The sequence below is a fragment of the Bos mutus genome, chromosome 19, assembly GCF_027580195.1.
Source record: "Bos mutus isolate GX-2022 chromosome 19, NWIPB_WYAK_1.1, whole genome shotgun sequence".
In the NCBI taxonomy this organism is placed as follows: domain Eukaryota; kingdom Metazoa; phylum Chordata; class Mammalia; order Artiodactyla; family Bovidae; genus Bos; species Bos mutus.
The window spans coordinates 34,851,284-34,878,168 of record NC_091635.1 but is presented as its reverse complement, the minus strand read 5'-3'; the positions used below and the strand labels follow the sequence as shown (position 1 = coordinate 34,878,168).

Sequence of the window (26,885 nt, the reverse complement as noted above, 5' to 3'; positions counted from 1 at the left end):
GAAAGACACCGCACTGCGGGTTGGATGGGGCCCAGGGGCACTGGGAGGGTGTTCAGAACCCAAGTACACTGTGGTTGCCAACTGCGCTAAAGACTTTGGCCTGGACATCTCTCATTAGTGGCACTGAGTCGTTTACAATTTATGTAGAAAACTAGGAACTCCGTGGTCTCTCACAATGATTGCTGGTTTTCAACTAGGTTACAATGAAGATGTTGGAAACCATGCAATGAAGCCATTAAATGAAAATAAAGGTAATTATCTAATTTTTAAAAAATTAGAAATCTTTGTTTTTATGTCAAAGGTGCCTAGGAAAAGAACTAAAACTGTGAAGACCCCATGGCTGTTTCCTCACCTCCTTTAAATAGAGATGGCTCTTGGTTTTCCCAAAGACAGTATCTAGTGTCTGTTGTTACTTGTCTTAAACGTAAGCAGCAGTGCTGTTTTATTTTTTATTTGTATTTTTCATTTTTATTAGACATTTAGTAGATACAAAATAATGTTTATAACATGTATAAAATTTAAACAATAGCAATTCAATAAATACCTACCCATTATCCTTAAAGAAAAAAAAGAGCATTTCTACTATGTGTATTTCTCCCCACCCCAGCATCTTTAACATTTTTTTTTTTTACCAGCTTTACTGAGATATACTTGTCATATAACATTGTATAAATTAAAGTGTACCATGTGATGATTTGCAGTAACTCTATATTGGAAAAAACACCCTATGCCTCTGCTATTCAAGAGAGAGAGCTTCCTGACTTGTTTAGTAGCCCATTCTGAAATCAGAAAGTTCCATTTTGGGTGTAACTGGATTTCCTATGCTTATGCCTCACACTCTTCAAGCACTTTGAGGCTGGGGGTCCCATTCCTCATTTCCTGAGATCCTCACCATCTTGGAGAAAGCCTTCTGTGCCTGTGGTCAAGGAGAGGGCTTCTAGAGGTAACTGCTGTGACCCATGCTGGCTGGATTCTGTATCTACTTTGCAAGTCCGCCCACGGTGGTGACAATGGGACCTGACCCGGAGGGTCCTTCCACATCCTGGGAGCGCAGGCTTCCTCACCACCTCACTCAGCCTGAGTTTTCTCACCCACTTCAGTTCAGTTCAGTTCAGTCGCTCAGTCGTGTCCAACTCTTTGCGACCCCATGAATCACAGCACGCCAGGCCTCCCTGTCCATCACCAACTCCCAGAGTTCACTCAGACTCCCATCCATTGAGTCAGTGATGCCATCCAGCCATCTCATCCACTGTCGTCCCCTTCTCCTCCTGCCCGCAATCCCTCCCAGCATCAGGGTCTTTTCCAATGAGTCAGCTCTTCACATGAGGTGGCCAAAGTACTGGAGTTTCAGCTTTAGCATCAGTCCTTCCAAAGAACACCTAGGACTGATCTCCTTTAGGATGGACTGGTTGGATCTCCTTGCAGTCCAAGGGACTCTCAAGAGTCTTCTCACCCACTTAGAGTGGCATTAACCCTGTGTCTGGTTTCCCCTTTAAAAAATACCGATTAATTTGATCATATGAGTAGAAACCTCTCATGTGGCCTGAGTCCCCGCCCCAGCACCCTGGACCCAAGGAGACCCTGTCTGACCACAGGCTGCTGTTTTCTTTCGAGCAGAGCCCCTGACCTTGGACGTGGAGTACACAGAAGTGGAAGTGACCTCCCCTGAGCCTCACCAAGGTAACGCCAGCCTGTGAGGGACCCCCACATCATGCTCTCTGGGTGTAGATGCCGGACTGGACTGTGCTGCAGCCCCGGGACAAGAATCCAGTCACCCTTGTCACTCAGGAGGGAGGTGGCCAGCAGACAGGCGGGCTGAACATGCCCGAGGCAGGAGCAGTGATCCCTGTCCAGACTTGGAGATGTACAATTGCATTATCATTTCAGTTCACTTCAGTTCAGTCGCTCAGTCATGTCCGACTCTTTGCGACCCCATGAATCGCAGCAGGCCAGGCCTCCCTGTCCATCACCAACTCCAGGACTTCACCCAAACTCACGTCCATCGAGTTGGTGATGCCATCCAGCCATCTCATCCTCTGTCGTCCCCTTCTCCTCCTGCCCCCAACCCCTCCCAGCATCAGAGTCTTTTCTAATGAGTCAACTCTTTGCATGAGGTGGCCAAAGTACTGGAGTTTCAGCTTTAGTATTATTATTTACCATGCTACTAAAGATGGGTGTGTTTTATTGAGCAGTTACTAGGTGCTAAGACATGGGTGTGTTGAGAGACTGTTTGTAGGCTGCTTCACCCCTGGGTGTTTGGATGTCCTTCCAGAGGGAGCCCCCTTGCCCCAGGTCCAGCACCTTCCTTAAAAAAAAAATTGCTTACAGACTGAGCTTGTGTAAATGAAATGCGACTTTGAAGGAGTAAGCAAGGGCTTGGCTATTTAAGGGACAAAGGCTTTTGAAAGCAGAGACTCTCTCCATGGAAACAGTGGCACCAGCATTGTGTGTGTGTGTGCCTGCTCAGTCGTGTCCAACTCTTTGCAACGTTATGGACTGTAGCCTGCCAGGCTGCTTTGTCCACAGGGTTCTCACAGGCAAGAACACTAGAGTGGGTTGCCATCTCCTCCTCCAGTGGATCTTCCCAACTGAAGGATTGAACCCGCATGTCCTGTGTCTCCTGCATTGGCAGGTGGATTCTTTTACCACTGAACCACCTGGACTTCGGGTTTTGTTTTTCTGTATGTGGTTCTCCTGGGCAGGCTGGTTTGGGGGACCAGCTCCTGGCTCTGGTCCTGCCCTGGAGAGACTGACTCAGGGTGAGTTAAGTCCACAGCAAGTGCTAGAACATCAATCTCAGTTGCTTCTGGCACCACAAAAAGACATGCATATCCACCTAAGCCTCCTCAGCTCCCCCAGAGGCTGCCACACCAAGGAAGCAGCCATCCAGCCTTCCTGCCCTGCTGGGAAGCTCATTAGGACTGTTGCCAAGCACCCCGCTTCCTGCTGAGGCTGAGGCCAAACCGTGTTCACTCAGCCTGGCACACCCGGGGCTGCCTTGCAGACCACGCTTCTATTGCCTCAGCCAGAGCCACACGGTGAGGGCATTCTCCAGCTCCATCATCTGGAAGGAGCTTGGGGGTCCTTCCTTCCTCCTCTGCTTAGCTCAGTTCCAAGTACCATGTCTGCAGATGTGGGTGTGGAACCTTCCAGGCAGGGCCATCCCCTGGGTCTGGGTGCTGCCCAACAGAGCCACGGTGCCCGTAAGTCTCGGTCAGCCTGGCCCCTGGAGTTGATACTGCCCATCTGCTGGCCTACACAGGGCATCCCAGTTCTATATCTAGGCTGGATGGGGGCAGAGGTGAGGGCCACAGCCGGCCTGAAGTTCTCTCCCTCTTATTGTTTCATGGTAAAGTGATTTGCTTATTGGGTTAACAAATTAAGGGTCTGTGATGGAGCAGCCCCAGCACAAGCAGTGAGGATGACATATGTGGTCCTCTCTTATGGAGGTGTAGCCTCTGAGGGAGTCAGGGAAACAAGGAACTGATGAGCAGACGGTGGTATTGGGTTAGAGTCAGAGCTTGCGGGAAGAGTGGGGAGTGAGGAGAAGGCCTGTAACGTGGTTCCTCTTCTGGGTGGTCCCAGAAGGCCTGTTAGATGGGTGGCCTTTGAGCTGGGGCCTGAAGGGCACAGGGAAGGTGGCCCCGCCAAGAGGAAGGTGGGCTAGGAGGACTAGGAGATGTGCAGGGCAGTGGGAGGTGGCCTTGAGTTCGGCTCATTTAAAGATCTGAAGGAAGACCTTAAAGGATCCTTAAACGACACTTTCGGATCCTTAAATGTCTGCAGAGCGAGTGAGAGGGAGCCAAGGCAGATGCAGCTGGAAGGACCGGGTGGGGCCACCAAAGTTCTCTTTCTATTCTAGTCCACCGAGACTGGACTGGGGGCCTTTGGAAGCCTTTAAGCAGCCAACTTCCTCCTTTAAAAATGATCCTGTGATCCTTAGGGATGGTATGGAGGGCGGATTAAAGGGAACAAAAACTGAAGCCAGGCGAGAAAAGATGGGGATGGAGCCAAAGTGCTGGCAACGGATAGATTCTGGATATATGTTAGAGTCAGACCATAGCCCTGGACAAGACATTCATGGCCAGGATGAGGGAGACAGAATTTCTACATGTTTCTTGACTGAACAACCAAGTGGATGTTCATGATGCCTGCGATTGGGAGCGCAGGCTCAGGGGGAACCTGGTTCAATCGGGTTGAAAGTGAGAGTCTGAGAGGGTGCGGCGCAGGGCTCTGCGGCTCAGAACTGAGACTGTGTGGGTTGTGGCCAGCGGGACTTTAGGGAGGCTCCTCGCCAGCCTTCCCGGGTCTGGCCTGAGGTCCCCCATCCCTGTGCCTCGTGGGCTCCATCGCATGAGTAACAGCTCACTTCCTCCTAAGGGGGCTTCAGGCTTAGAAGGAAAAGGGAAGCACAAGAGGTCAGGGCTGCATGTGCGTGGGAAAAAGCCCCCTGTCCTCCACGCCCCACCAGGCGCTCAAGCAGACAGTGATTGCCCTGGGCTCTGGCCTTGAAGATCACTCTCTCTCTTTTTTTTAATATTTATTTATTTATCTGGCTGTGCCGGGTCTTAGTTGCTGCCTGCAGGAGCACGCAGAATCTTTAGTTGTGGCATGTGAACTTTTAGTTGCGGCATGTGGGATCTAGTTCCCCGACCAGGGATTGAACCTGGGCCCCCTGCACTGGGAGCGTGGAGTCTTAGCCGCTGGACCACCAGGGAAGTCCCTGGCCCCTCGAGGTTCTCATCCTGGTCCCAGAGGGCCAGGCCCCACCCTTACCCTGTGCTGGCTGGGCCAGAGCGGGGTGGAGTGGTGAGGCCTACACACGAGGCCTGGAAGGCTCTGGGTTGAAGGAAACTGAAGCAGGAAGAAGGAAACAGGGCTTTGTCCTCGGAAAAGCATCCATTTTCCATTCCTTGGGGAAGCTTTCCACGTTGGCAGCATCTGGTTTTCTTGCTTGCAGGGAGGGAGGGAGGGGTTGAAGGGACAAGAGGATCCCCGGGACCGGATGAAGCAGGGGTGCTTTCGTGCCCAGCCATGCAGCTGCGGGGTCGGAACCCCCGGGGGAACTTTCCCCAGTTTGCACAAAGGTGCTGAGTGGGCTGCAGGGGCCTCGGCAGACTGGGGTAAAAATGGGAAATCTCTAAAAGACTCCAGTTGTTTTCTGGGCCCAGCCTCCTTGACAGCTAAGGGACAGTTGGGGAGTCTGGCCCAGGATGGTGTCTGCCTGCTCTCTCCTGCAGGTGGGGAATGGGGCATTACTAGGCAGGGAGAAGACTGTGGGTTCAAGGCCACTGGTAAACTTGACCTGGTCTTGGCCAACCCAGTTCCCTATTGTCCAGGCCTCCCTCCTCTACAGACGGGATGGAGGAAGGAAAGGGGACCAGTCCAGCTCCGACCATGGCTGGCGGCTGCCCAAGTGGTCACTCGCAAGTGGAGGAGGGGTGGGAAGGAACTCGTTAAATCCCGGTTTGCTGCCTGTTTGCTCTGAGACCAATTGCTGGGAAAACCCCGTGACGTTGAAGCCATCTCTTTCTCTGTTGAACAGAGAAAAACAGAAGCCCAAACAAAGCACCTCCGGAAACATCCCTGACAGCAGAGACAAACAGCCTGTTGGCCTGGTTTAGTCATTAGCAGGCAGCTGCTGCCACGGAGCAGCCCGAGGAGGCGGGAAGCCCTCAGTGAGCTGCAAACTTCGTCCACATGCCCAGGGGAGCCAGGAGGGTGGGGTTGGGGAGGTTCCACTGGGGCAGCTGCAACTCTGACAGCTCAACCAAGAAGTGAAACCTCCCTGTGCCCTGGCTGATGCACAGAGTGATGGGATGAAAGGGAGCCAAGTGCAGCTCCTTGGATCCAGAGGGTGTCAGAGCATCCCCAAGGTGACCAGAGGTCCCTTGGGAGCCCTTTATGTGCCTGGGCATGGTGGGGTCCCCCAGAGTGTGCAGGCCCCCAGGCTTGGCTGTGCAGCCCCTTCCCTCCCTCTGCTGACCCTGTTGTGGAGGAGTGCACTGGTGCAGCGTGCAGTGTTCCAGAGCCTCCATCACAGCACTGTTTGCATGCCGCCGGCCCCGGAGCCTGGAGTTCCGAAAGCTGGAGCCAGGTCCCCACTCCGTTTTCTTCTTCCACCGTGCCTGGCACACAGTAGATGTTAGGACCGTGTTGAATGAGTGACGTGTCCAGGCCTGACATTGAGTGGAGAGTCCCTCAGGGATGGGGTAGACACCATCCCCCTCCCCCCGCCCTGGCAGACATGGGGATCACTGCAGCTCCCCTCTACACCCCCAGGTCTCGTGCCATAAAGAGAGAGTGGAGAGTGTGTGGGTATCTCTGCTATCCTCTTGGAGAAAGATGGGTGTCCCGGTGTGGGGCGGGGTGCCTTGTAGCTCAGCCACTCTGCTGTTGGTGCCCTGGGGGAGTCACTATGATGCCTTCTGCAAGGTCCTGACACCCCGCGTGCCCCAAGTTCAGCAGCTGAACTGAACTGCCTTCCAAGCTTTCTCCTAGCATTCAGGTCATGACCTAGGAACCGCCACATTTGTGCGTGTAGTGAATGATGGTGATTTTCATCCTAAGACCTAAAACTTCAGTGATCAGGCTGATCATGTCAAACCTTCCGGAAGGTCTGAGACAGAGACCCCTGCAGGGAGACTGACTGTTGTCTTCACTATCCCATCAAACCTTATAGATGCCTCCAGGTAGATGCACAGGGTCTGGAATCTGGAGGCGCACAAGACCCAAGACGCTGCCCTAGAGGAGTGGGGGGTCCACCAGGGGAGACAGCTGTGGAGACAAGTAGGGTCAGTGTCATGGGCAAGTGTCCCCGAAGTGCTGTGGGAGCCCATGAAACTGCCCAGGGCCCAGGAAAGAGGGGCGTATGTAAGGGAGGATGTAGATGTGTGAGGGTGTGTGCACCCAAGTGTAGGAGCAAAGCCTGTCCTGGGGCTCGGAGGACGAGGAGGAATGGGTCAAAACAAAAGGTCCTTGCAGTCAGTGGAGGAGTGCAGGCAGGGTCAGGGCATGGGAGAGGGGAGTCTGCTGAGTTGAGGGTGTCTTGGTGTAGTTAGAATCAATGTATGTGCCCTGGCCATCTGCCACTGAGGAAGGCGACGTCCAGGTGGCACTGCCCATGGTGGTAGGAAGCGTCACCCAGTCTGGGGGTCCGTTTCCTGATCTGTAGAGGGGGAATCCTGGCCACAGAGCACCAGGCGTCTTTCTACAATAAGGCCTCCTGGTCTCTGGTGCAAATGAGAGGGAAGTGGCAGGTTCCATCCTGAGGGTGTGAGTGTGTGTGCAATGCATGTAGATACACTGTGAGTGTGTGCACAGGAGTATATACACAACCTGTGCATGGACGTCAATTTAAACAGATGGCCGTAGTGGGCGTTCTTTGTCTCCCAAACCCTTGAGTCTCCTCTGGGTGTGACCTACACCTTAAGTTGGTTATCTTGTCTGCTGTTCAGGAAGAGTCCAGACCAGAGGATCTCAACACTGTCTGCATCTTAGAACCCCCTAGGAAGCTCTTCCCTGGAGGAGGGCATGGCAACCCACTCCAGTATTCTTGTCTGGAGAATCCAGTGGACAGAGGAGCCTGGTAGGCTACAGTCCATGGGGTGCAGAGTCAGACACGACTGAAGCAACTGAGCACGCACAGGAAGCTCTTAAAAGACCAGTGCCAGGGCCCACCCTGGACCGTCTCAATCAGAATCTGCATTGAGGCCAAGATTTTCGGCATTTGAAATCAACCAGCGCAGCTGTCTAGTGTTGTGAGCGGGTCTCCGCAGATCCTTAGAGTCTCAGTGATGCCCAGGCTCTAACCCAGACTTTCCCAAGGGTGACTGGAAGACCCTGTCCCAGCCTCTTGGGACAGGGCTGGCAGAACAACTGGACACAGGGTCACAGTGGCTGAGAAGGAGATAGGGGGCCGCAGAGCTGAAGACTCCAGGTCTGCATGGGGGGGCGCCTCTACCCACACCCCCAGGGTCCAGGGTCCCACAGTGGCCTGTCGGTCTCATACTTCCAGGGTGAGAGACCTAGATCTTCCAGGAAGTGGCCCGGGCTCAGTGGTGACAAGGACGCCAGGGGCTGCTGCAGACAGCACTCCTGGGGCAGGCCATGGGGTGGACCATGGGGCACCACCTTGCTTGGGGCACCCCAACATTCTCCTGCTTCAGCAGTGGCTGATCTGTCTGCTGACCTGTGCCTGGCCCCTTTCCAGGTCTGGGAACAAAGGGCACGGAGACGGTATACAGTGAAATCCGGAAAGCTGATCCTGGTGAGTGAGAGTCCCCCACACCCCCAGCCTGGGTCGGGGGGAGGGCACTTCCTATAATTTCATCCATGGGATCTCGGGTGTGGACCGGGGAAAGAAGGTACAAAGGCGACCAAAGAGAGTGCAGCGTTGGACTGGAGTTGTCGACAGTCTCTCCCCTCCACCCTGAGAAAGTGGCCATGTGTATTATTTACGTAGTCGCTGCACACTTACTGAGGGCGGGCTGCCTGCCAGGCAGACAGAGCCTCACTCGTTCACGCCCAGCTAAGGGCCGGGCGGACTGGAGCGTGTCCTGGAGCCACTGTGTGCTCACGAGGTGCCCAGCAGCCGTCCGGGCACTCCTGACCCAGACAGAGGCAGCGCAGTCCTACCTGCCTCTTCTCAGGGGCCTCGCCCGCTCCTCACACAGGCCCTGGTGCGCCAGGCTCCTGAAGGCCTCAGGCAAAGTCAGACCTCTGCTTGGAGGATATTAGCTACATCCTTTCGATGAGCACGCTGAGTCTGGGCGAGGGAGACGGGTAGGGATTCACTTCCTCTTCCTGTGATTTCTGCCCAGACCCCGCCTCACTCCTTGCCTTCACTGCTTCCTCTCAGAGAGCTTTCCCCAGGGCTGGGCAGACAAGGAACTTCGGCCGTGCCTAACAATCTCATTTTTATGTAATGATTCTAGTTCATTCTCATGAAATAAAATCCACAAAGAACCACTTTTATTTATTTAATTAAAAAAAATTTTTATTGGAGTAGAGTTGGTATACAATGTTGCGTTAGCTTCAGGCATACAGCAAAGCGAATCAGTGATACACATACATACATCCACTCGTTTCAGATGCTTTTCCTATACAGGCTATTACAGAGTCTAGAATAGAGTTCCCTGTGCTGTACAGCAGGTTCTTATTGTTCCTCAGTTGCTCAGTTTTGTCCATCTCTTTGCAACCCCGTGGACTGTGGCACACCAGGCTTCCCTGTCCTTCACTATCTCCCAGAGTTTGCTCAAACTCATGTCCATTGAGTTGGTGATGCCATCCAACCGTCTCATCCTCTGTCACCCCCTTCTCCTTCTGTTTCTTATTAGTTATCTATTTTTAAAAATTTTTATTCAAGTATGGTTGATTTATAATGTGTTGGTTTCAGGTGTAGAGCAAACTAGAATCACTCCCAACAATCTCGTTTTTTGGTGTAATTTTTCTATTTCATTATCATGAAATGAAATCTACCAAGAACCCCTTTTATTTATTTTTATTTCTTCATTGCAATCTAGCTGATGGACAGTATTATGTTACATTCAGATTTACTATATAAAGGTTTGGCATTTTATTATTAAATGATCACCACCTAGTAACCATCTGCTCCCAAACAGAGTTATTACAATATTACTGGCCACCTTCCTTATGTGATATATTACACTGAAAATAAGTCACAACCCCAAAAGCACAAACGTTCCGAGGGAAAACAGTCACTATGCAGATATCTTTCTCTGTACAATAGGCCTCTATTTAAGTGGATTCTTGGAAAAGGAATTATTCAAATAGGCTAGGAAACTTCAGTAAAGCCTGGCTACACCAAGGGAGGTCCACGACAGGTAAAACGGTGGTCTCAGGCCCAACCCAGACCCACAGAATCAGAATCTGTACTCCCAACAAGGTCCCACGTATTTCTGATGCTGCCAGTGTTTGGAAAGCACTGTCTTACCTCAAGAGCCTACTTGTTATCTCAACTAGGAATCGCCCCTTAATCAATCTTTTAAAAGGTGGTATTTTCATGATTAGATCAGAAACTCAGCCCCGTGGGGAACCTGACACTGACCGAATAATTTTTGAAAACCATTTCCTGGAGGATTTTTAGCTTCAGTGTCTCATTTTGCATTCTTAGTATTATTCAGAGCTAGCAAAACACAAATTCAGAAACAGCCTCCCTCCGTTCTTCCAGTGTAACAGAAAGCTGAAATTCAGAGAGGGCTCAAGGTTGGTCCTGTCGGGTACTTGTATAAAAATGCCCTTTGCTTTCCTCATGGTCCCTGAGAAGGTTTGCTTTCAGTTGCTTTGGTTATGCAAAAACTCAACATTTATTAAGCACTTACTGTTGGTGCTAAGTGGCCTATATGACATTACCTCTTTCAATCCTCCACAATAAATCCCATTTTTCAGATGAGGATACGAGACTTAGCTTAAAACAGTTTCCCGAGGTTAGTGCTAGTTCCCCGATAGCTCAGTTGGTAAAGAATCTGCCTGCAATGCAGGAGACCCCGATTCGATTCCTGGGTCGGGAAGATCCACTGGAGAAGGGATAGGCTACCCACTCCAGTATTCTTGGGCTTCCCTTGTGGCTCAGCTGGTAAAGAATCCACCTGCAATGTGGGAGACCTGGGTTCAATCCCTGGGTTTGGAAGATCCCCTGGAGAAGGGAAAGGCTACTCACTCCAGTATTCTGGCCTGGAGAATTCCATGGACTATACAGTCCATGGAGTCACAAAGAGCTGGACACGGCTGAGCGACTTTCACTTTCACTGAAAACTGGCCCACCCCAGAGCTGGATTCCACACTCCTGATCACCAAATGAGTTCCTTTGGTTTTGAGGAAGGGCAGCTGGTGAAGGGTGGAGACTGCAGGAACCCCAGGCTACAGGAGGCCTGGGCTCTCGGGTCACCTGAGGCCACCCAGGGAGGCCCCAGGCTGCTGGTGAAGGTCTCACCCTGTGTGGATTCCCAAGAGCTAGTGTCTAGGGACCCTGCAGATTAGCCTGACAAAAGACAGATAATTAACAAGAAAAAGAATGAGGGAAGCTCCTGGAAAGCTTGCCTCCGTTGATTCTTATTTGCCTCCAGCTCAAAATGACCCTTATGCCAAAGTGGCTTATTTTAGGGTGACACACTCTGATTTTCTACTCTGCTTTAGGGCAACTGTTCTAGTGCGTTTTTTCAGGGTCCCCAGGGTGGTTCTAGATGCCTGAGTTTTCAGTCCCCGGCTGTTGGAACCCGCCTGCTCCCCTCTAGCCGAAACAGACCATAAGCTAGACCACAGAACCCAACCCAGTAGAGATTTGAGGTGGCGCAGGGCCCTGTTTTGCTGGCAGACATTTGAGCCCCTGCCCTGGTACTGCCGCATCACCAGCTGTGCAACTCTGACCAAGATGCCTCACCTCTCTGAGACTCAGTTTCTTCAACTATTAAACAGAGAAGAGACTAAATAAGAGAAGGGGATGAGACAGCAGTCCAACTCTTTGCGACCCCATGGCCTGTAGCCCGCCAGGCTCCTCTGTCCATGGAATTCTCCAGGCAAGAATACTGGAGTGGGTAGTTATTCCCTTCTCCAGGGGATCTTCCCACTCCAGGGATCGAACCCGGGTCTCCCACATTAAAGATATACTCTTTACCGTCTGAGCCACCAAGGGAAGCCCATTCTTACCAGGGTGAGCAGTCAATCCATTTTAGCTAAAAAATGCATAAGGAAAACTCGAGCCATAGAGTTCAGTGCCTGGCCCAGCGCAAGACGAGAGCCAGCTCCGGACTCCCAGGCCGGGGCACTCCTGCGGCACCCTCTGGGCCATCAGGGGTCAACTGGGGCTTGGGTCTCTCTACAGTCTGGTCTCTAACCTGGCAGCCAGCTCCTGTCAGATGGGTAGAGGAAGCCCTGGGCCTTGTAGCCAAAACCACATCGTTGCTGCAAAAGCCAGCGTCTTGGAAGCCAAGGGAGTTCCTCTTTTTGAACATTTCCCACTTGTCTGCTGCCCAAAGGAGGAGGCTGGGAGCCTTGGTTGATTCCTCTTCCCTTTTCTTTCTTTCTTTTCCTTTATCAGCCGCTCAAACCCATCACAGGGTTGATGGGGGCTCCGTTATTATTCCTGCCCTACAGATGGGGAGATGGGCCCAGAGGTGACATAGCTCACTCTGGTCCGTGGCAGAGCAGGGATGGGGTGCAGGGAGCCTGGCTGCAGTGCGATGCCCTTCATAAGCTTCATGTTCCCTCTCTGTGTTGCCAAACCAACTGGTTTCCACTGTCATCAGCCTGATTAGAGCATTCAACTCTGTTGCTCTTTACAAAGTAAGAGTAATAGCATGGTGTGGTCTGGGTGACCCCAGGTGAGTCAGGGAGCCTCTCGGGACCTCGGTCACCTTCTCTGTGGAATGAGGGGCATGGGCTCGAATCTTGATGAGGGCTTCTGCAGGCGGGTTAAAATACAGGTAGTTTGGCACCACCCTTAATTCAGTAGGTTGGGAGTGGGCTGAGAACTTGCATTTCTAACAAATTCCCATGTGCGGCTGCTGTCAGGCCGGGCATATGCTTTTAGAACCATTTTCTAGATGTTCTGAGTTCTGCTCTGGTTCTCATTCAAAGGGGTAGAGTCTTTCTTACTCCCCAGCAATCCTGGAGTGATTGTTCTGGACTGGCTAGTAGAGATAACCCAGAAACGTGTGTGTGTGTGTGTGTGTGTGTACTTTAAGGGGAGGGTGTGACCCACAATAAAAATAAAAGGCCCCAGTGGAAGTAGGTCTCAGTGAGTAAGCCGAGTACAGGGCGGGGTCTTGTCTGACCTTTCCTTCTTAGTGTTTCATTCTTCCCCACCTTAGCTTCTCAGTTTCCCATCCTCTTCCAACACGCATCACTTCAGGGCTGGCTATTTTGGGAAATGGCTCACAGGACGTAGTTCTGGCACTTAGACTCCCTTTTCCCCCTGAGTGATACAAAGGAAAACTGCTTGTCTAGATAAGCCAAAGGGCATCGGGCAGGCCTGGCCCCAAGGAGCAGCTCTAGGGTGGGGCTCTGGGTAGGACCAGGGCCCTGGAGAGGGTGTTGGAGGCTGCAGGCTGAGGAGTGTCTGGGGAGCTGATGGGCTATGGGAGGCACCAGGTCTTTGAGATCTTGGCTTTAGGCTCGAAGCTCAGTTTTTTGTTTTTTGTTTTTTAACTGTAAAAATACATAGCACTTGCCATTGTAACCATTTTTAAGTGTGCATTTCAGTAACACTGAGTACAATCACATTGTTATACAACCATCACCACGATCCATCTCTAGGACTTTTTCATCTTTCCTAACTGATACTCCTTACCCACTAAACGATAACTTCCCAGACCCTGCCCCCAACCCCTGGCAATGACCATTCTGCTTTCTGTCTCTGTGAATTTGACCATGTTCAATTGTTTTAATCTGTCAAATCAGGGGATTGGATGAATGATCTTAAGTGGCCTTACAATCATAACATTCAGAGCCTCAGTGTCCTGTGTTTGGAAGTGATGGTCATTTGTCTATGCCTTGGTCACTCCCGACCCACGCCCTGGAACTTGTTGATGAGGGGTGGGGACTCAGTCACTTCTAAGAGTCACCCCGGGGTCCCTTGGAGTCCACCCTAATCCTTTACCCATCCTTGACTCCAAGTTTGCCCTTCAAATCTGAATTAAGTCCTGGGTCTCAGGACCCATTGCACTGTGTTGCTGCTGCTTTTGTGTTGGTCCGAGGCCAGCCTGGATGCTTCTCTGTACTGCAGCCCGATGGAAAACATGTTCAGTAGGAGCCCTGGGGTTTGATCTCAGCTCCACCTTCATCAGGTTGTAGGACTTTGCCCCATCCCCAATTCTTGTCACCAATTAGTTTCCTTGTTGTTGAGTTGCTAAGTCCTGTTGAACTCTTTGCAGCCCCATGGACTGTCCATGGGATTTCCTAGGCAAGAATACTGGAGTGGGTTGCCATTTCCTTTTCCAGGGGATCTTCCCAACCCAGGGATCGAACCTGAGTCTCCTGCGTTGGCAGGCGGATTCTTTACCACTGAGCCACCAGGGAAGCCCAGTTTCCTCATTAATTCTCAATAAAATGCCCTTGGCCTCAGCGGAGTTGCTGCAAGGTGAACATCTCGGTGTGTCTCAGGAATGCACATGGCCGTTGAGTGGATAAGGGCTGTGGTGGGCAGGTGAGTTCTATAAAACAAGGAGAAAGGAGGCAACTCTTCCAACTCATTACCTCCCACTGAGTCTTGACCACAGTCTTACACATCTGCTATTCTGTTGTTTTTCTGATAGTTGAAAATGTATTGAAAAATTCAAATTAATTATTAATATGTTGTTAACAGTGGCTCAAGCACAAATGGCGCTGTGTTTCTTCTTACTCTTAACTCTTCCAACACCTGAAATAATCATTTTTAGGAGATAGTGAAGGACAGGGAAGCCTGGCATGCTGCAGTCCATGAGGGTGCAAAGAGTCAGACACCAACCACTTGGCAAACTGAACCACAGAGTACTAATTATAGTAGTGTAACTAGAAAAATTTGTATTAAAGCTTATTTTCCCATTGGAGTTACTTTGGTTTTTTTTTTTTTTTACACATATACATGTATCTATTCTTTTGCTAATTCGTTTCCCACTTAGGTTGTTACATAATATTGAGCAGAGTTCCCTGTGCTCCTCTATTGGGTTGGCCAAAAAGTTTGTCTGGGTTTGCCACACCAGCGGCTAGACTAACCCGAAAGAACTTTTTGGCTAACTTGCTGACACACACGTCTTCCTGTCCCAGCAATTAACTCTTCGTCCTAGGCAAGGAAATCTCTCCACCTTTGAGCTGCTTCACTTTCAGCCATTAGACCATTCTTTGCTACATGTTCCCTGCCTATTAGGGAGGGAAGGAGAGGGTTTCTCAGAACTAAGAAGACTTTATCAGAAAGAGACCAAGCTGAAGTCAGCCTCAGGAGAAAAAGAGAACTAGCCCCGAAGACACAGCCGGAATTAATGGGTGGAGAAGGAGATCTTGCCTCTCAGGAAACTTCAGCTTTCTCAGGAGTGGAGAAAATGCTGACAATTGCCTCATAATTTAGATCTGCAAGCTTAGCACTTTAGGTCTTTCAAGTTATTTCCTTTCCACTTATTTTGCCCGAGATTAGGATTTGTCAGCAATGCATGCTAAGTCCCTCCAGTTGTGTGACCCCATGGCCCGTAGCCCACCAGGCTCCTCTGTCCATGGGATTCTCCAGACAAGAATATTGGAGTGCATTGCCATGGCTTAGTCATCAGCTGCACTCAGCCTGGTTGAGCCTTGTGTGAACTGGAATTCCTGGCTAGCCCAGGAAGTTTGTACCTTCACTCTGATTCAGCACTTGATGGTTTCAAAGGGCTCCAGTGTATCCTGAAAGTACTTTATAAAATGGTTTGCAGTTCATCCAAAACATAACTTATTAACATATATTTACTCCAGTTTTAAAGATCAGAGCATAAGTGGTTTCTCATAATTAATTAACAACACAGTCAGTTCTTCCCTCTGAGAGCACTCAGGCCTAGGATAAGATTTGCAGTTTAGGGCAGTGGTTCTCAACGCAATAGACCTTTGGCAGTGTCTGGAGACATTTTTGGTTATCATAATTTGGCAAGGGGTGGGGAAAGGGGTTGCTCCTGCATCTAATGGGCGGCGGCCAGGGATACTGGTAAACATCTTATAACACACAGGACAAGCCTCTTGACAAAGAATTATCCAGCCCAGGATATCAGTAGTGCCAGCATTAAGAAATTCTGGTTTAAAGGAATTAATTTCCTGTGACTCCCCCAAGACAGGAGCTGGTTTTCCTCCCTAGAAGTCGTGTGTCCCTCCTTGGAGGTGTCCTGGGCACCTCCCACCTGATGACTTGTGGTTCTAGGGAGAGATGCCAAGTCCTGCTCCAGACACTAACCTCTGTCTTCTGGGCCTCGAAGGGCCCACCTCCTTCACTCAGCCTCCCTCTTCTACTTTCTCTTTGCCTGGAATTCAGACTTCCAGGCTTCTTCTTAAGGGAGAACTCCAGTAGACCAGGGAGGGGCTGATCATGGAGAGTCATGATCAGAGGAGGGCCCTGTGCCATGCCCTCTCTGGGAGGGAGGAAAGAGCACTTGAGGGCCTGTGCCCCCTCTCCACACCCATCTTGAGAGGCCCAGAGCAAACTAGGCCCATGGGCACTGCTAGCCTGCCCCCAGGGTGGCCTCTGCTACTTCAAGGAGATAAAACTTACTCCATTAAAAAAAAAAAAGGGACACTACCCACAAGATTCTAGTACCAACAACAAGTGTGTGTAGCTTGGTGCTCCATCAGTATTATCAGTATAATCAGTGTTATTATAAGTAAGTAAGTAAGTGAAGTTGCTCAGTTGTGTCCGACTCTTTGTGACCCTGTGGACTGTAGCCCACCAGGCTTCTCTGTCCATGGGATTCTCCAGGCAAGAATCCTGGAGTGGGTTGCCATTTCCTTCTCCATGGGATCTTCCCAACCCGGGGATCGAACCCGGGTCTCCAGTATTGCAGGCAGACACTTTAACCTCTGAGCCACCAGGGGGGAAGATATTAGAATAATACATTATGAATGTGTTATTATAATACGTTATCAAATGTATTACATTCAAATGTTGGTATTCCGAGTCTATATTGCATTAGGAAATGAGGCTCTCGCTCTCGTGGGTCTGATTCCAGAAGCCCTGGGGCTCTGAAGGAGCGGGAAGCATGGGGTCCTTTGGGTCCTCCAGGTCAGGTTTGGCTGGGGGGTGGGTGCTGCCCACGGCCTCACTCAATGTGTGGAAGTTCACACAATGGCTTGACTTGTTGGTCGGGCTGACTCATCCATTTGGCCCTTGACGCCTGCCTCTGGCCTAGCCAGGACAGAAGGGGGCCCCTTAGGAACTCCTGGCCCTGTTCCCTCTAGAAGAGACGCACAATGGAGCTGTGATAAGACAGAGTTTGAGGGGGAAGTGGACTGGTGGAAACAGGATATTTTTAAATTCAAGAAAGAAACAGAAGGTTGTGACTCCTGTTGTGACAGTCGGGCCCCGGGACAGCCAAGATTCAGAAGGGGCTTGAACTTGGGGGGCGGTGGAGGGGACCGGGTAGAAACCAAGGTCCCTAGGATTGCCTCTCAAGGAAGAATGAGGATTTGGGGGTAAGGAGGAGGGTATGGCCCTCCACCACCTTCAAGAATAGCAACCACCCCCAAAACTCTCATTTCCCTTGGGCCTTCCCCAGGATTCCATGTCTTCAGAGCTAGGGCCATAGTGGGCTATTTGGGATATCAGCCATAGCAGGTAGGCCACCCCCCCATTCAGAAACTCTGCTGTTCGTGGAGTCTGGTCCTGTTCAAGGGCTAATCACAGCCCTCTCTCACCTCTTGTAGTAAAAACCACCTCTAAGTAATGCAGGTGGTCACTCACCTTTGATGGAAGGTCTCCTGTTCCCCTGGGCTTTCTCACCCTCCTTCTCACCTTCTGGACAAGTCTCGGCATGCCCCCCAGCAAGAAGACTGTGTGATCTCCACACAGTTGGGCTGATGCTGCCTTCCAGGGCCAGGGGATGTGGCGCCCTGCCCTTCAGACAGCAGTTGAACTCTATATGCCATGGGCGTTGGCCTTGTTTATGCTTTCTGCTCCATGGATCCCACTCCTGGGAATAGTCAAACTAGTATGAACCATGCAAATAGCTTTATTCCCAGAGAGGATACTGGCGGCATCATATAAAATAGCAAAAACTGGGAAAGAACCTAAATTTTTAAAAGTAAGGAACTGGTTTAATAAACAACTGCATACTCGTGGAATAAGGACTAAATAGCTGCTAACAATTATGTTTCTAAAATCACACCATGTGTAAAAGAGAGGCTCTAAAATGGCATAGACTAGATAATTATAACTTCCCCCACCCCACCCTCCACCCCCCAAAAAAAACACAAAAAACTCTACTCTTATGGGAAAATGACTGGAAGACATTTCAGTCAACCTTGGAACCAGAGAGAATTTTTACCTGCTTCCTACTTTTCCATAATTTTCAGGTTTCTTTTTTCCCCTCTAAAATAGTATGTGCTATTAAGTTTAAAAAAAAAAAAACAACTGTTTAAAATGTCAAATGGGCTGCCAGGAACTTTATATGCTTGTCACATGGAGCCACAGGGTCCTGGGGAAGCTACCTGTGGGCAGAGGAGCCATAAACCTGGGCACCCAGGAGGCATGAGGGCTGGGGTCTCCTGCACGGCCAGCTCGCACCTCCCCGCTGTCTCTTTCCTTGGCCTGCCCAGCCTCTGAGACGTTGGCATGGGGAGCCTAACTCTCCTTGTGCTCTTCATCCTGCTCACCTTTGCCTTATCCTTTGTTTTGCAGATTTCGTGGAAAACAGATATTCTGTAAGTACATGTTTCATATGCATTATTTTTTTAAAAAATAGTCCATTCAACAGTGAAATATTTCCAGGCTTACTCCATTTTCTGCAGCCCCAGCAAGGACACCCCTGGACTAGCCTTGTCTGTTTTACCCCAGAACCCTGGGCTCTTCTGACCAGCCTGGTGCTCAGGCTGTCGGATTTTCTAGGCCTACTGTGGTTTTGAAATTCTCTCCCACCGTTTCCGTCATTCCTTCGCAGCCCACTTAGGACACGAAAGCCCGGAAAGGGCCTGCAGGGTTGGAAATCTAGGGTGCTCAGTTCTAGATGAGCAGAGTCCATATTCCCTCTGAGTCCAGGTCCTTGGGGGGTGACGGGGGTGGGATGGGCAGTGCAGATTCGGGGGGTGTAGTTACCCTCACATACCAGACCCTCTGCTGTGGGGGACATGGAAGGTCTTTGACCCAGTGAGGAAATCAGGGAGATTATCTCAGGTGAGAAATTTGCTGCTCCAGAGACCACAGAAACAGAAGCGAGGCGCTTCATGCTGCCTGGTTAGCAGCTTCTTCCCCAAGGAAAGGATCATGCGGATAGGCCATGAGGAACGAGCCCATTACAGCCACGTCCAGGTAGAAAGATCTTCAGGGGCTGAGGTCTGAGGGCTGGGGAGATGGCAGAAGCTCTGGCAGCAGGATGGGAGCAGACGAGGGTGCCCGTGAGGAGTGATGGGGGGAAAGGTGAGGTAGCGCTTGCTTAGAAAAGACTCAAGTACCTCATCATGAGGTTTCATTCTGTAGCCAGTGGAAAATTTAGGAAGCTGCCACTTGGCAGATAGGAATGCTTAAAAGAAGTGCAGAAGGGGACTTCCCTAGGGGTCCAGTGGTTGGGAATCCACACTCCCAATGCTGCGGGGGCATGGGTTCAATCTTTGGTTGGAAACCTAAGATTCTGCATGGTGTAGTTAAAAAAAAAAAATGGCTCAGAGGTCCAAGTTCAAGTTTTGCAAAGACCCATCTCCCCTTATCTTCCACTCTCCACCTCTTTATGAGCTGCCCAGGAGCATAGAAGTTAACTGGGCAGCTAGCATCTTAAGGAATAAGGTGTTTGCCTCTCAGATTGCTTCTTTAAGGTCTGGGAAGAACTTTCAGCAAGATTGCTGGTAGCCCATTCCAATGGGCCCCCAGCTTCCTTTGTTTTGCCCGAGTCTGAATTCTTGTAAAACAGAGAACTTATTATGTCTTAGACAGGAAGCTGCTGACATTCTTGTGATGGAGGAAGGCTATCAATTTAAGGAAAAGAGGAATGAAATGAATGTCTTTTTCTAGCCTAAGCCCCCTCAGATATCTGAAATCAGAGACGATCGCATTTGAAGGACACTGGGGGTGTGGGGGGAGGTCAATTTAGAGCAGAATAGCTTGCCCAGGATGACCCAGCTTGTTAACTGCAGAGCCAGGGCTGGAAAACCTACATCTCCAAGCTCCGCAGCCAGTCCACACCGCAAGACTCCCTCCAAGAGTGATGTCACTGTCCCGGCCATCACAGCTTTGAGAGTGTGGAAAGTGAGAACTTTGCTCCATGGACCTTGTGGGACCCAAATAAAGAGATATTCTGCTGATGCACTAATCATGGTGTGTCCACCCAAGGCAGGTCTGCTGGACCTCGAGACCGACTTATTTACTTTGTCTTCAATCCAAACGATCTCTCTGGACAGAGGCTCCGAGCTCTAGGACAGACAGAACTTTCCGTTTGCCCAGAAGCAGGCCCAGGAGTCTGCTCCTGAGAGCTCACCCGTGGCTGGTCCTGCCCCCCAAAATAATTAAGTCTTCTGGCGGGAGCACAGGGATTCCCAGCCGTTGGGAAAGGCATTTGGAATCTTGACGCGAAAGCATCTTGTTTATAAACGACACAGGTATAGTTTCCCTAATAATCAGCTGGCAAGGGTCAGGAGAAAATTAATTGAAATGCCCAGAAGGAAATGGGAGGGGATTTCCTTCCTGAAATCAAACCTGGCGATCATTCCCAGTTGTTTAATAGCCATTGCTTCTGAAAACATATTGGAGGAAATATCTTAACAATGAGATAGCCGCTTAGCCAAATACTAATTTAGTATTGTTTGACTTGCTTCAATGGCACATTCTGACTTCATTTTTCCTCTGCCATTTTTGCCTTGTTTATAAATCGTGTTTGTGGCCCAGGCAGACAGATAACATGAAAGAGAACAGCCTGTACTTAAAGGGATGAATCTGAACCTGTGTGGCTCTCAGGATCTTGTAAATAACTTGCCTTCTTACTGAAAAAAAAAAAAAAAAGGCAATTCCTAGTTACAGCTCACCTCCTTCCTTCCCAGGAGCCAGCAGACAGCTGGAATACGATGGGAATGGCCCAGGATTGGGGATCAAAAGGCTGGGGTCTGGGTTCCAGCTCTCTAGTCAAGCCTAAGCTTCCCCATCTATAAAATGGAGATGGTGATGACAATAGCAAAAACAGTAACATCTATCTATTAAGGAGTTTCTTAGGGCTTCCCCCATGGCTCAATGGTAAAGAATCTGCCTGCCAGTGCAGGAGACAGGGGTTTGATCCCCAGGCTGGGTAGATCCCCTGGAGAAGGAAATGGCAACCCACTCCAGTATTCTTGCTGGGGAAATCCCATGGACAGAGGAGCCTAGCAGACTATACAGTCCATGGAGTTGCAAAAGAATCAGACATGGCTTAGTGACTGAAACAACAGCAACAGCAAGAAGCTTCTTAAGAATGAGAAACATTTCTTAGATGAGAACTACTTGTGCAAAGTACTTGCAGATTGAAAACTATCATGGAAAACCTAGATATCTATTTTAAAGTTCTTTTCCTCAGACACTCTGGCAGCATAGGGTATGGATCGGGAATTTACTTTGCTTGGCCCTAAAAGGCCCCTGTCACATGAGGAGAATATAGCAGTTGCTTACCCAAGACCCAGGATTCAACTCAAGCCAACCTTTGACTTAGGAAGCAGAGCCCCACATTAAAACTTGACCCTTCCCTGATAGCTCCTTATTAGACATGTCACTTTGGGCAGATTTCCTAACTTCTTGGGACCTTAGTTGCCTCATCTATAAACTGGAGGAAATAGAACCCTCTCATTTGGTTGTTGCAAGGATTAAGCAGACACCCAGCACAGATCTGCTTCATTGGAAGTGCACAGAAGAGGCACATTCAAGAAGCAGGAAGTAGAAATCCCAGGAGTGTTAGAAGCAAAATGACCCTTGAGACTGTCCACACCATGTTCTGGCCAAAAGTGGGCTGATTTCTTGGCGGTTTTCATGTGTCTGACAGCTGGGCTCTGATTTAAAAGCAGGCAAGCACAGCCTTGGATGGGAGTGTGTCAGCCTTTAGTTCAAAACCCCCAAAGTCTGGACAACTGTGGCCCTGCCCTTCCCATCCCTGGAGCTGTTCCTGCAGCAGCTCCCTGAGCTCACTTCCCCTGGAAAGGGCAGCGGAGGTGTCTGGTGGAGGACTTGGTCCCGGGCCTGCAGAAAGGCTGGACACCAGGGTCACTCCTCCGGGCCAAGTGGAGGAAGTGGAGGAAGGGCAGCTGCCAGGGCTGGCGGGCCTCCAGCCCCCGGGGGCCAGCACAGCTCTCTTGGCCTGCTTGCGCGGGTCTCTCTTGGCAAAGGAGGAGACAGAGCCTTGGCCTTCCAGCTGGAGCCCCACAGACCTGCATCCTTCCGAGAGGTTCCTCAGACCTGGCAGGACCATAACGAAACAGGGACTCCATCTCAGCCAACCCTCAGGGAGACAGACAGAACCCCATCATGGTGTTCCCAAGACCCAGGCCAGTCCCCACAACTTCTCCTGCCTCCCTGGCTTCCACCTACTGCAGGGTACCCTCAGTGCTCACAGAGGGCCCAGTGTCATGCACTCAGGTGCTGCCTGCTCTTCCAGACTCACTGTTGCCCGGGGGCCCTCTACTCGGGAATTTCCCAGCCTGCTCCCCTCTTGCCCCTTTGCTCCATCCATTCATCAAAATCCACCCCTCTCTAGCCTTTCAACTCCTTCTGCAGGTCGTTAGGACCTCTTCCACTTTCTATTTCTTGGCAGTGTTGTTTGTCAGTAATTGATAGTATAGAAAACTCTTGGGGGCAGTTCCTTGCATTCTCAGCAGGAAAACCAGTGCCTGGGTCAGACGGAGGTCCCCTCATGGAGCAGCATGTAGGTAACACAAATACCACATGGAACAGTCAGAGAACACTGTAAGCTGGCACATGGAATTAAAAATAATTTTTTTTTCACTTTTATTGTGGCGAAATACACACCACATGAAGTTTACCATCTTTCAGCGTACCATTCATTCAGTGGCATTAAATCCAATCTCATTGTTGTGTGACCACTGCCAAATCCACAGAACTTTTCATCATCCCAGACCCAAAGTCTGCACCTGTTGAGCCCTAATTTCCTGTTCCTCCTGCCTCCCAGAATGGCAGCCACCGTCCTGCTTCATGTCTCTAGGAACTGGGCTCTTCTGAATACCCCCATTTAAGTGGAATCATACAATATTTGTTCCTTTCGTGTCTATCTTATTTCACTTAGCATATTGTTTTCAGGGTTTATCCATGTTGAAATGAATCAGAATTTCATTCTTTTTAAAGGCAGAATCATATAATTTAGAACTCTTTTAAAAATTTAATCATTTGAGTTTGGTCTTTCATTTTTTTAAATTTAAAAACAGACCTCTGGGCTTCTCTGGCAGTCCAGTGGTTAAGACTCAGGGCTTTCACTGCAGGGGGTCACAGGTTCAATCCCTGGTCAGGGAACTAAGATCCTGCAAGCCAAGAGGCATGACCAAAAACAAACAAACAGGCAAACAACAACAAAAAAAAAACAAAACAGACCCAGAGAACGTTAACTTAGAGATAGAGTTGGAGTAAGACACCGGGTGTTTCTTAGTCTTCCTGTGTGGGTGCTTGATGAAATTGGTTGAGAGTCTGCTGTGCGGCGTGTATGTGGGGAACAGAGGCTGCAGACCCCACAGAACAGACATGGAGAGAAAGATGAATGAATCTGGGCAGGAGCTGCCCCCACAGGGTGGGGGGTGCCCACGGATGACGGTTCTGCTGTGCCGTCTTGGAGAAGTGCTGGGTGCAGTTTTGTGTATCTTTCCACCAAGCCAGTCTTCAGTCTTGAAGGGTGTGACCATAGCGTGTCCTGTCTCTTGTCACTGCAGAGAACGGAAGGCTCCCTGGACGGATCTTAGGACTCCGTGAGCACACGCGCCTGCCTGGGAGGATGCCCACATTCCGAGAAGAACAGATGATTCCCGTATCGCAAGAGTTTTGTGCGCTTATTTATGGACCTGCCCTGCTCCCACCGAACGTAGCAATTCGTCAGGCCAAGCCACCAGTTTTTAAATCCATCTTAACTACTTTTATGTTGGGTATAAAGAGCTAACAGACGGGCTGGTTAGTTTCCCACACAGCCTGCCTCCCAGCAAGTTGGAGCATCCTCGGGAGTGGAGAGTGGCAGCCAGAGGTTCAGGGTAAACTGGCCATTGGGATATTTTGAAACTTGAATATTTTGTCTTGTGTAGAAATCGAGAACTTGTCCAAGTACCCTCATGTACAGAAGCCGGTTTCTGTTTTGCAGTCAGTCCCCCCTAGAGAGTGGCCTAGCTTAGGGGCTAGTTTTTCTCTTTGCCTGTGGTGCTTTGAGGGTCTGTGGTTCTAGGCAGTCCTTGTTCCTTGGAAGTGCTCAGCACGGACTGGACAGCTGCACCCTGTCCTCTCCATGACCTCTCCTGCCACAACTGGGAGAACAAAGCTGCTTGGGAGCGACTCTTTTGAGATGCCAACTTGAAGACAAGGTTCATTTCTGGGCAATGCACCAAATAGAAAATGAAGTTGGACAAAGCACAGGTGTTCTTAGGCTGGTTTTCTATCCCCTTTCTTTCTTTTCCTCTACCACGCTGAAGGCCAAAGGACAGGAAGATGGCTGCCTCCAGCAAATTTTTTTTTTAATAGAAAAATGAAATGCATATTTTTCTTACTAATTTTTTGTTATTTATTCCTTGCTAAAAGGAATGGTCTCCCGAGGTCCTCAGATGTTTCTGATGGTGTCCTGAGTGTGGACGAGGGGCTGTGACCCTTCCGTGGCGGGATTGCACTAGTGAGCATGCCCCGCTGCAGCCACCTTCCTCGTCCTCCTCGGCTACGCAGTGCAGGGGCCCTGCGGGGTGTTGTATTAAATAAATCTGATCTTCACTCTTCACAGACCCGTGAGATGTCATCTTCTGAGAGGCCGTACACATACAGAATATCTGTCATGCCCGAGGACTCCTCCGTCAAAGCCCAGGAGGCCACAGAGAGAAACCACGCAGGTTCTGTCAGCAGGCCAGGGCCTCCATGGGCTCCACTGAGGCCAGAGGTAGTCTGAGTCAGGCACACTGAGTCATTAATATCCATCAGGGGCTACTTCAGTGTTGGCTTCGCAACTGAAGCTTGCTTGCTAGGCTGTTACCAGATTGAGCAAAAACAGTAACAACCCCCACCCCACCCCCACCCCCACACCCTGCTGCCACCCAAAACCAGGATGCCCGGTTGCATTTGAATTCCAGATAAACAACAAATAATTTTTGAGTATAAGTATGTCCCATGTAGGGCTTCCCTTGTAGCTCAGTTGGTAAAGACTCTGCCTGCAGTGCAGGAGACCAGCGTTTGATTCCAGGGTTGGTAAGATCCCCTGGAGAAGGAAATGGCAACTCACTCCAGTCTTCTTGCCTGGAGAATCCTGTAGACAGAGGAATCTGGCGGGCTACAGTCCATGGGGTTGCAAGAGTTGGACACGACTTAGCGACTAAACCACCAACCGCTACATGTCCCATGTAACGTTTGAAACATAATGACACTATTAAAAACATTCATTTATCTGAAATTCAAATTTAACTAGGCATCTTACATATCTGGTAACCCTGCTGGCAAAGCGCCCTCCCACCCCTCAAAACCTTCAGACCCACCCTCCCCTGTGGCCTCAGACCAGACCTCCCCACCCACAGGCCAGGGCCCCATCACAGCTGCACCACCACCGCACCCACCCCCACTCCCCTACCCCCCACCCCCTCCTCTGGGCCTGAAGGTGTCCTGACTCTGTCAGCCTGCAGCTGCAAAAACTTGAAGGAGCCTCTTAGATTCTTCATCTTTAAGATAAGATGGTTAGACTACCATTTGGAGGGTATAGGTTCTTTTCAAAATATGATGGAAGCTATGGATGCACGCATACACATACAATGTTGCATCACAGAGATGCTGTACAGTTTCCCAGTGTTCAGGGCCATGGACTCGGGGCAGGGACTGAGGATTAGACCAGGGGTCCCCAGCCTCTGGGCCGTGGACCATTACCTCCTGTCCGATCAGCGGCGGCGCTGGATCAGAAAGAAAGTGCACGATGAATGTAATGCGTTTGGATCATCCGGAAACCAACCCCCACCCCTGGTCTGTGGAAGAATTGTATTCCATGAAATTGGTCCCTGGTACCAAGAAGATTGGAGACGACTGGATTAGATGGTCTCTAACAGCCTTCAAGCCTGACAGTCAATGTGTCGGTGATTTGGGAAGCGCCCTGAGCCCCCTTGTCAACCCCTCGATCTCTTGTTGCCACCAGAGCATGGCCATTGCTATGGAAACGGGAAACCTTGTTCACACTGCTTATGATTTATTTACGGAGCATAATTGGGTCTTTATTTTTCCCCTCAGTCTACATGTCTGAGGAAGAGAACATACATACACACTCAGGGATCTTTCTTTCAGGATATTTAATGGCTAAAGTCTCTCTAAACCCAGCTTCCTGGTTCCAGTGTCCTAACCTGCTACCAAGCATCTAAGCCTGAGCTGTCACTTAAAGGGAGGGCCCAGTCACCATTTCCAGGAAAGAAAGGACATTTTTCTCGGCTCGCGAAGTCATTAGTTAGAGCTCCCTCTTGTGTCCTCATGTTGTCATAGATCATTAGAGAAGAAACCACTTAGAAAAGACTGAGGAGAATTTTTTCCCTCTTCTGAGAACCCACAGGAGGTCAGCTACCCATTTCATAAGCACATACTGAGCTCTCCCCCAGCAGGAACTGACTGACCAAACTCTCGCACCCCAGCGTAGACTCAAGATGGGTGAAGTGACCCCAAGGTCAGCATACATTCATTCATGCATGCAGTGGTTTTCTACGAGGCTGATTTTATCTCCCAGGGTCGATGGGCAGTCTCTGGACACAGTTTTAGTTGTCACAGTCGGGTGGGGGTGCGACTGGCATGTTGGCGGGTAGAAGCCAAGGATACCATTAAGTATCCTGCAATGCACAGGACAACCCCTGTGATAGAGGAAGATCAAGCCCAGAATGCCCAAAGTGCCAGGGCTGAGCAGCCCTGCAGCAAGTAGTGTATTCACTCAGCAAGCTTGTATCCATCCATCTGTTTTCCTGACACTGCTGGGAATAGGAAGATTATAAGAATCACATGTCACCTGATCTCCTGTACAATCTAGTAGAGAGGGAGGTGAATAGAGAGCCAGTTACAACAGTGGGACAAA

General features: G+C 50.1%; 1 protein-coding gene across 7 annotated transcripts in view; it reads left to right on the top strand.

Annotated features, from left to right (window-relative positions):
• The window catches only part of PECAM1 (platelet and endothelial cell adhesion molecule 1), a 94,053-nt gene extending 69,472 nt beyond the window's left edge, over nucleotides 1–24,581 (top strand). For 2 of the 7 annotated variants that reach the window (XM_070390091.1, XM_070390090.1), the window contains exons 13-16: nucleotides 198–251; nucleotides 1,618–1,680; nucleotides 8,213–8,269; nucleotides 23,542–24,581. In XM_070390091.1, coding sequence (XP_070246192.1) covers nucleotides 198–251; nucleotides 1,618–1,680; nucleotides 8,213–8,269; nucleotides 23,542–23,765 — 398 coding nt within the window. In that variant the 3' untranslated portion in view covers nucleotides 23,766–24,581. Of the gene's footprint in view, nucleotides 1–197; nucleotides 252–1,617; nucleotides 1,681–8,212; nucleotides 8,270–18,343; nucleotides 18,367–23,541 lie in introns of all 7 variants that reach the window. The other 5 variants (XM_070390088.1, XM_070390093.1, XM_070390092.1 and 2 more) reach the window with 5 other exon arrangements.
• The last annotated feature ends 2,304 nt before the right edge of the window (nucleotides 24,582–26,885 follow it).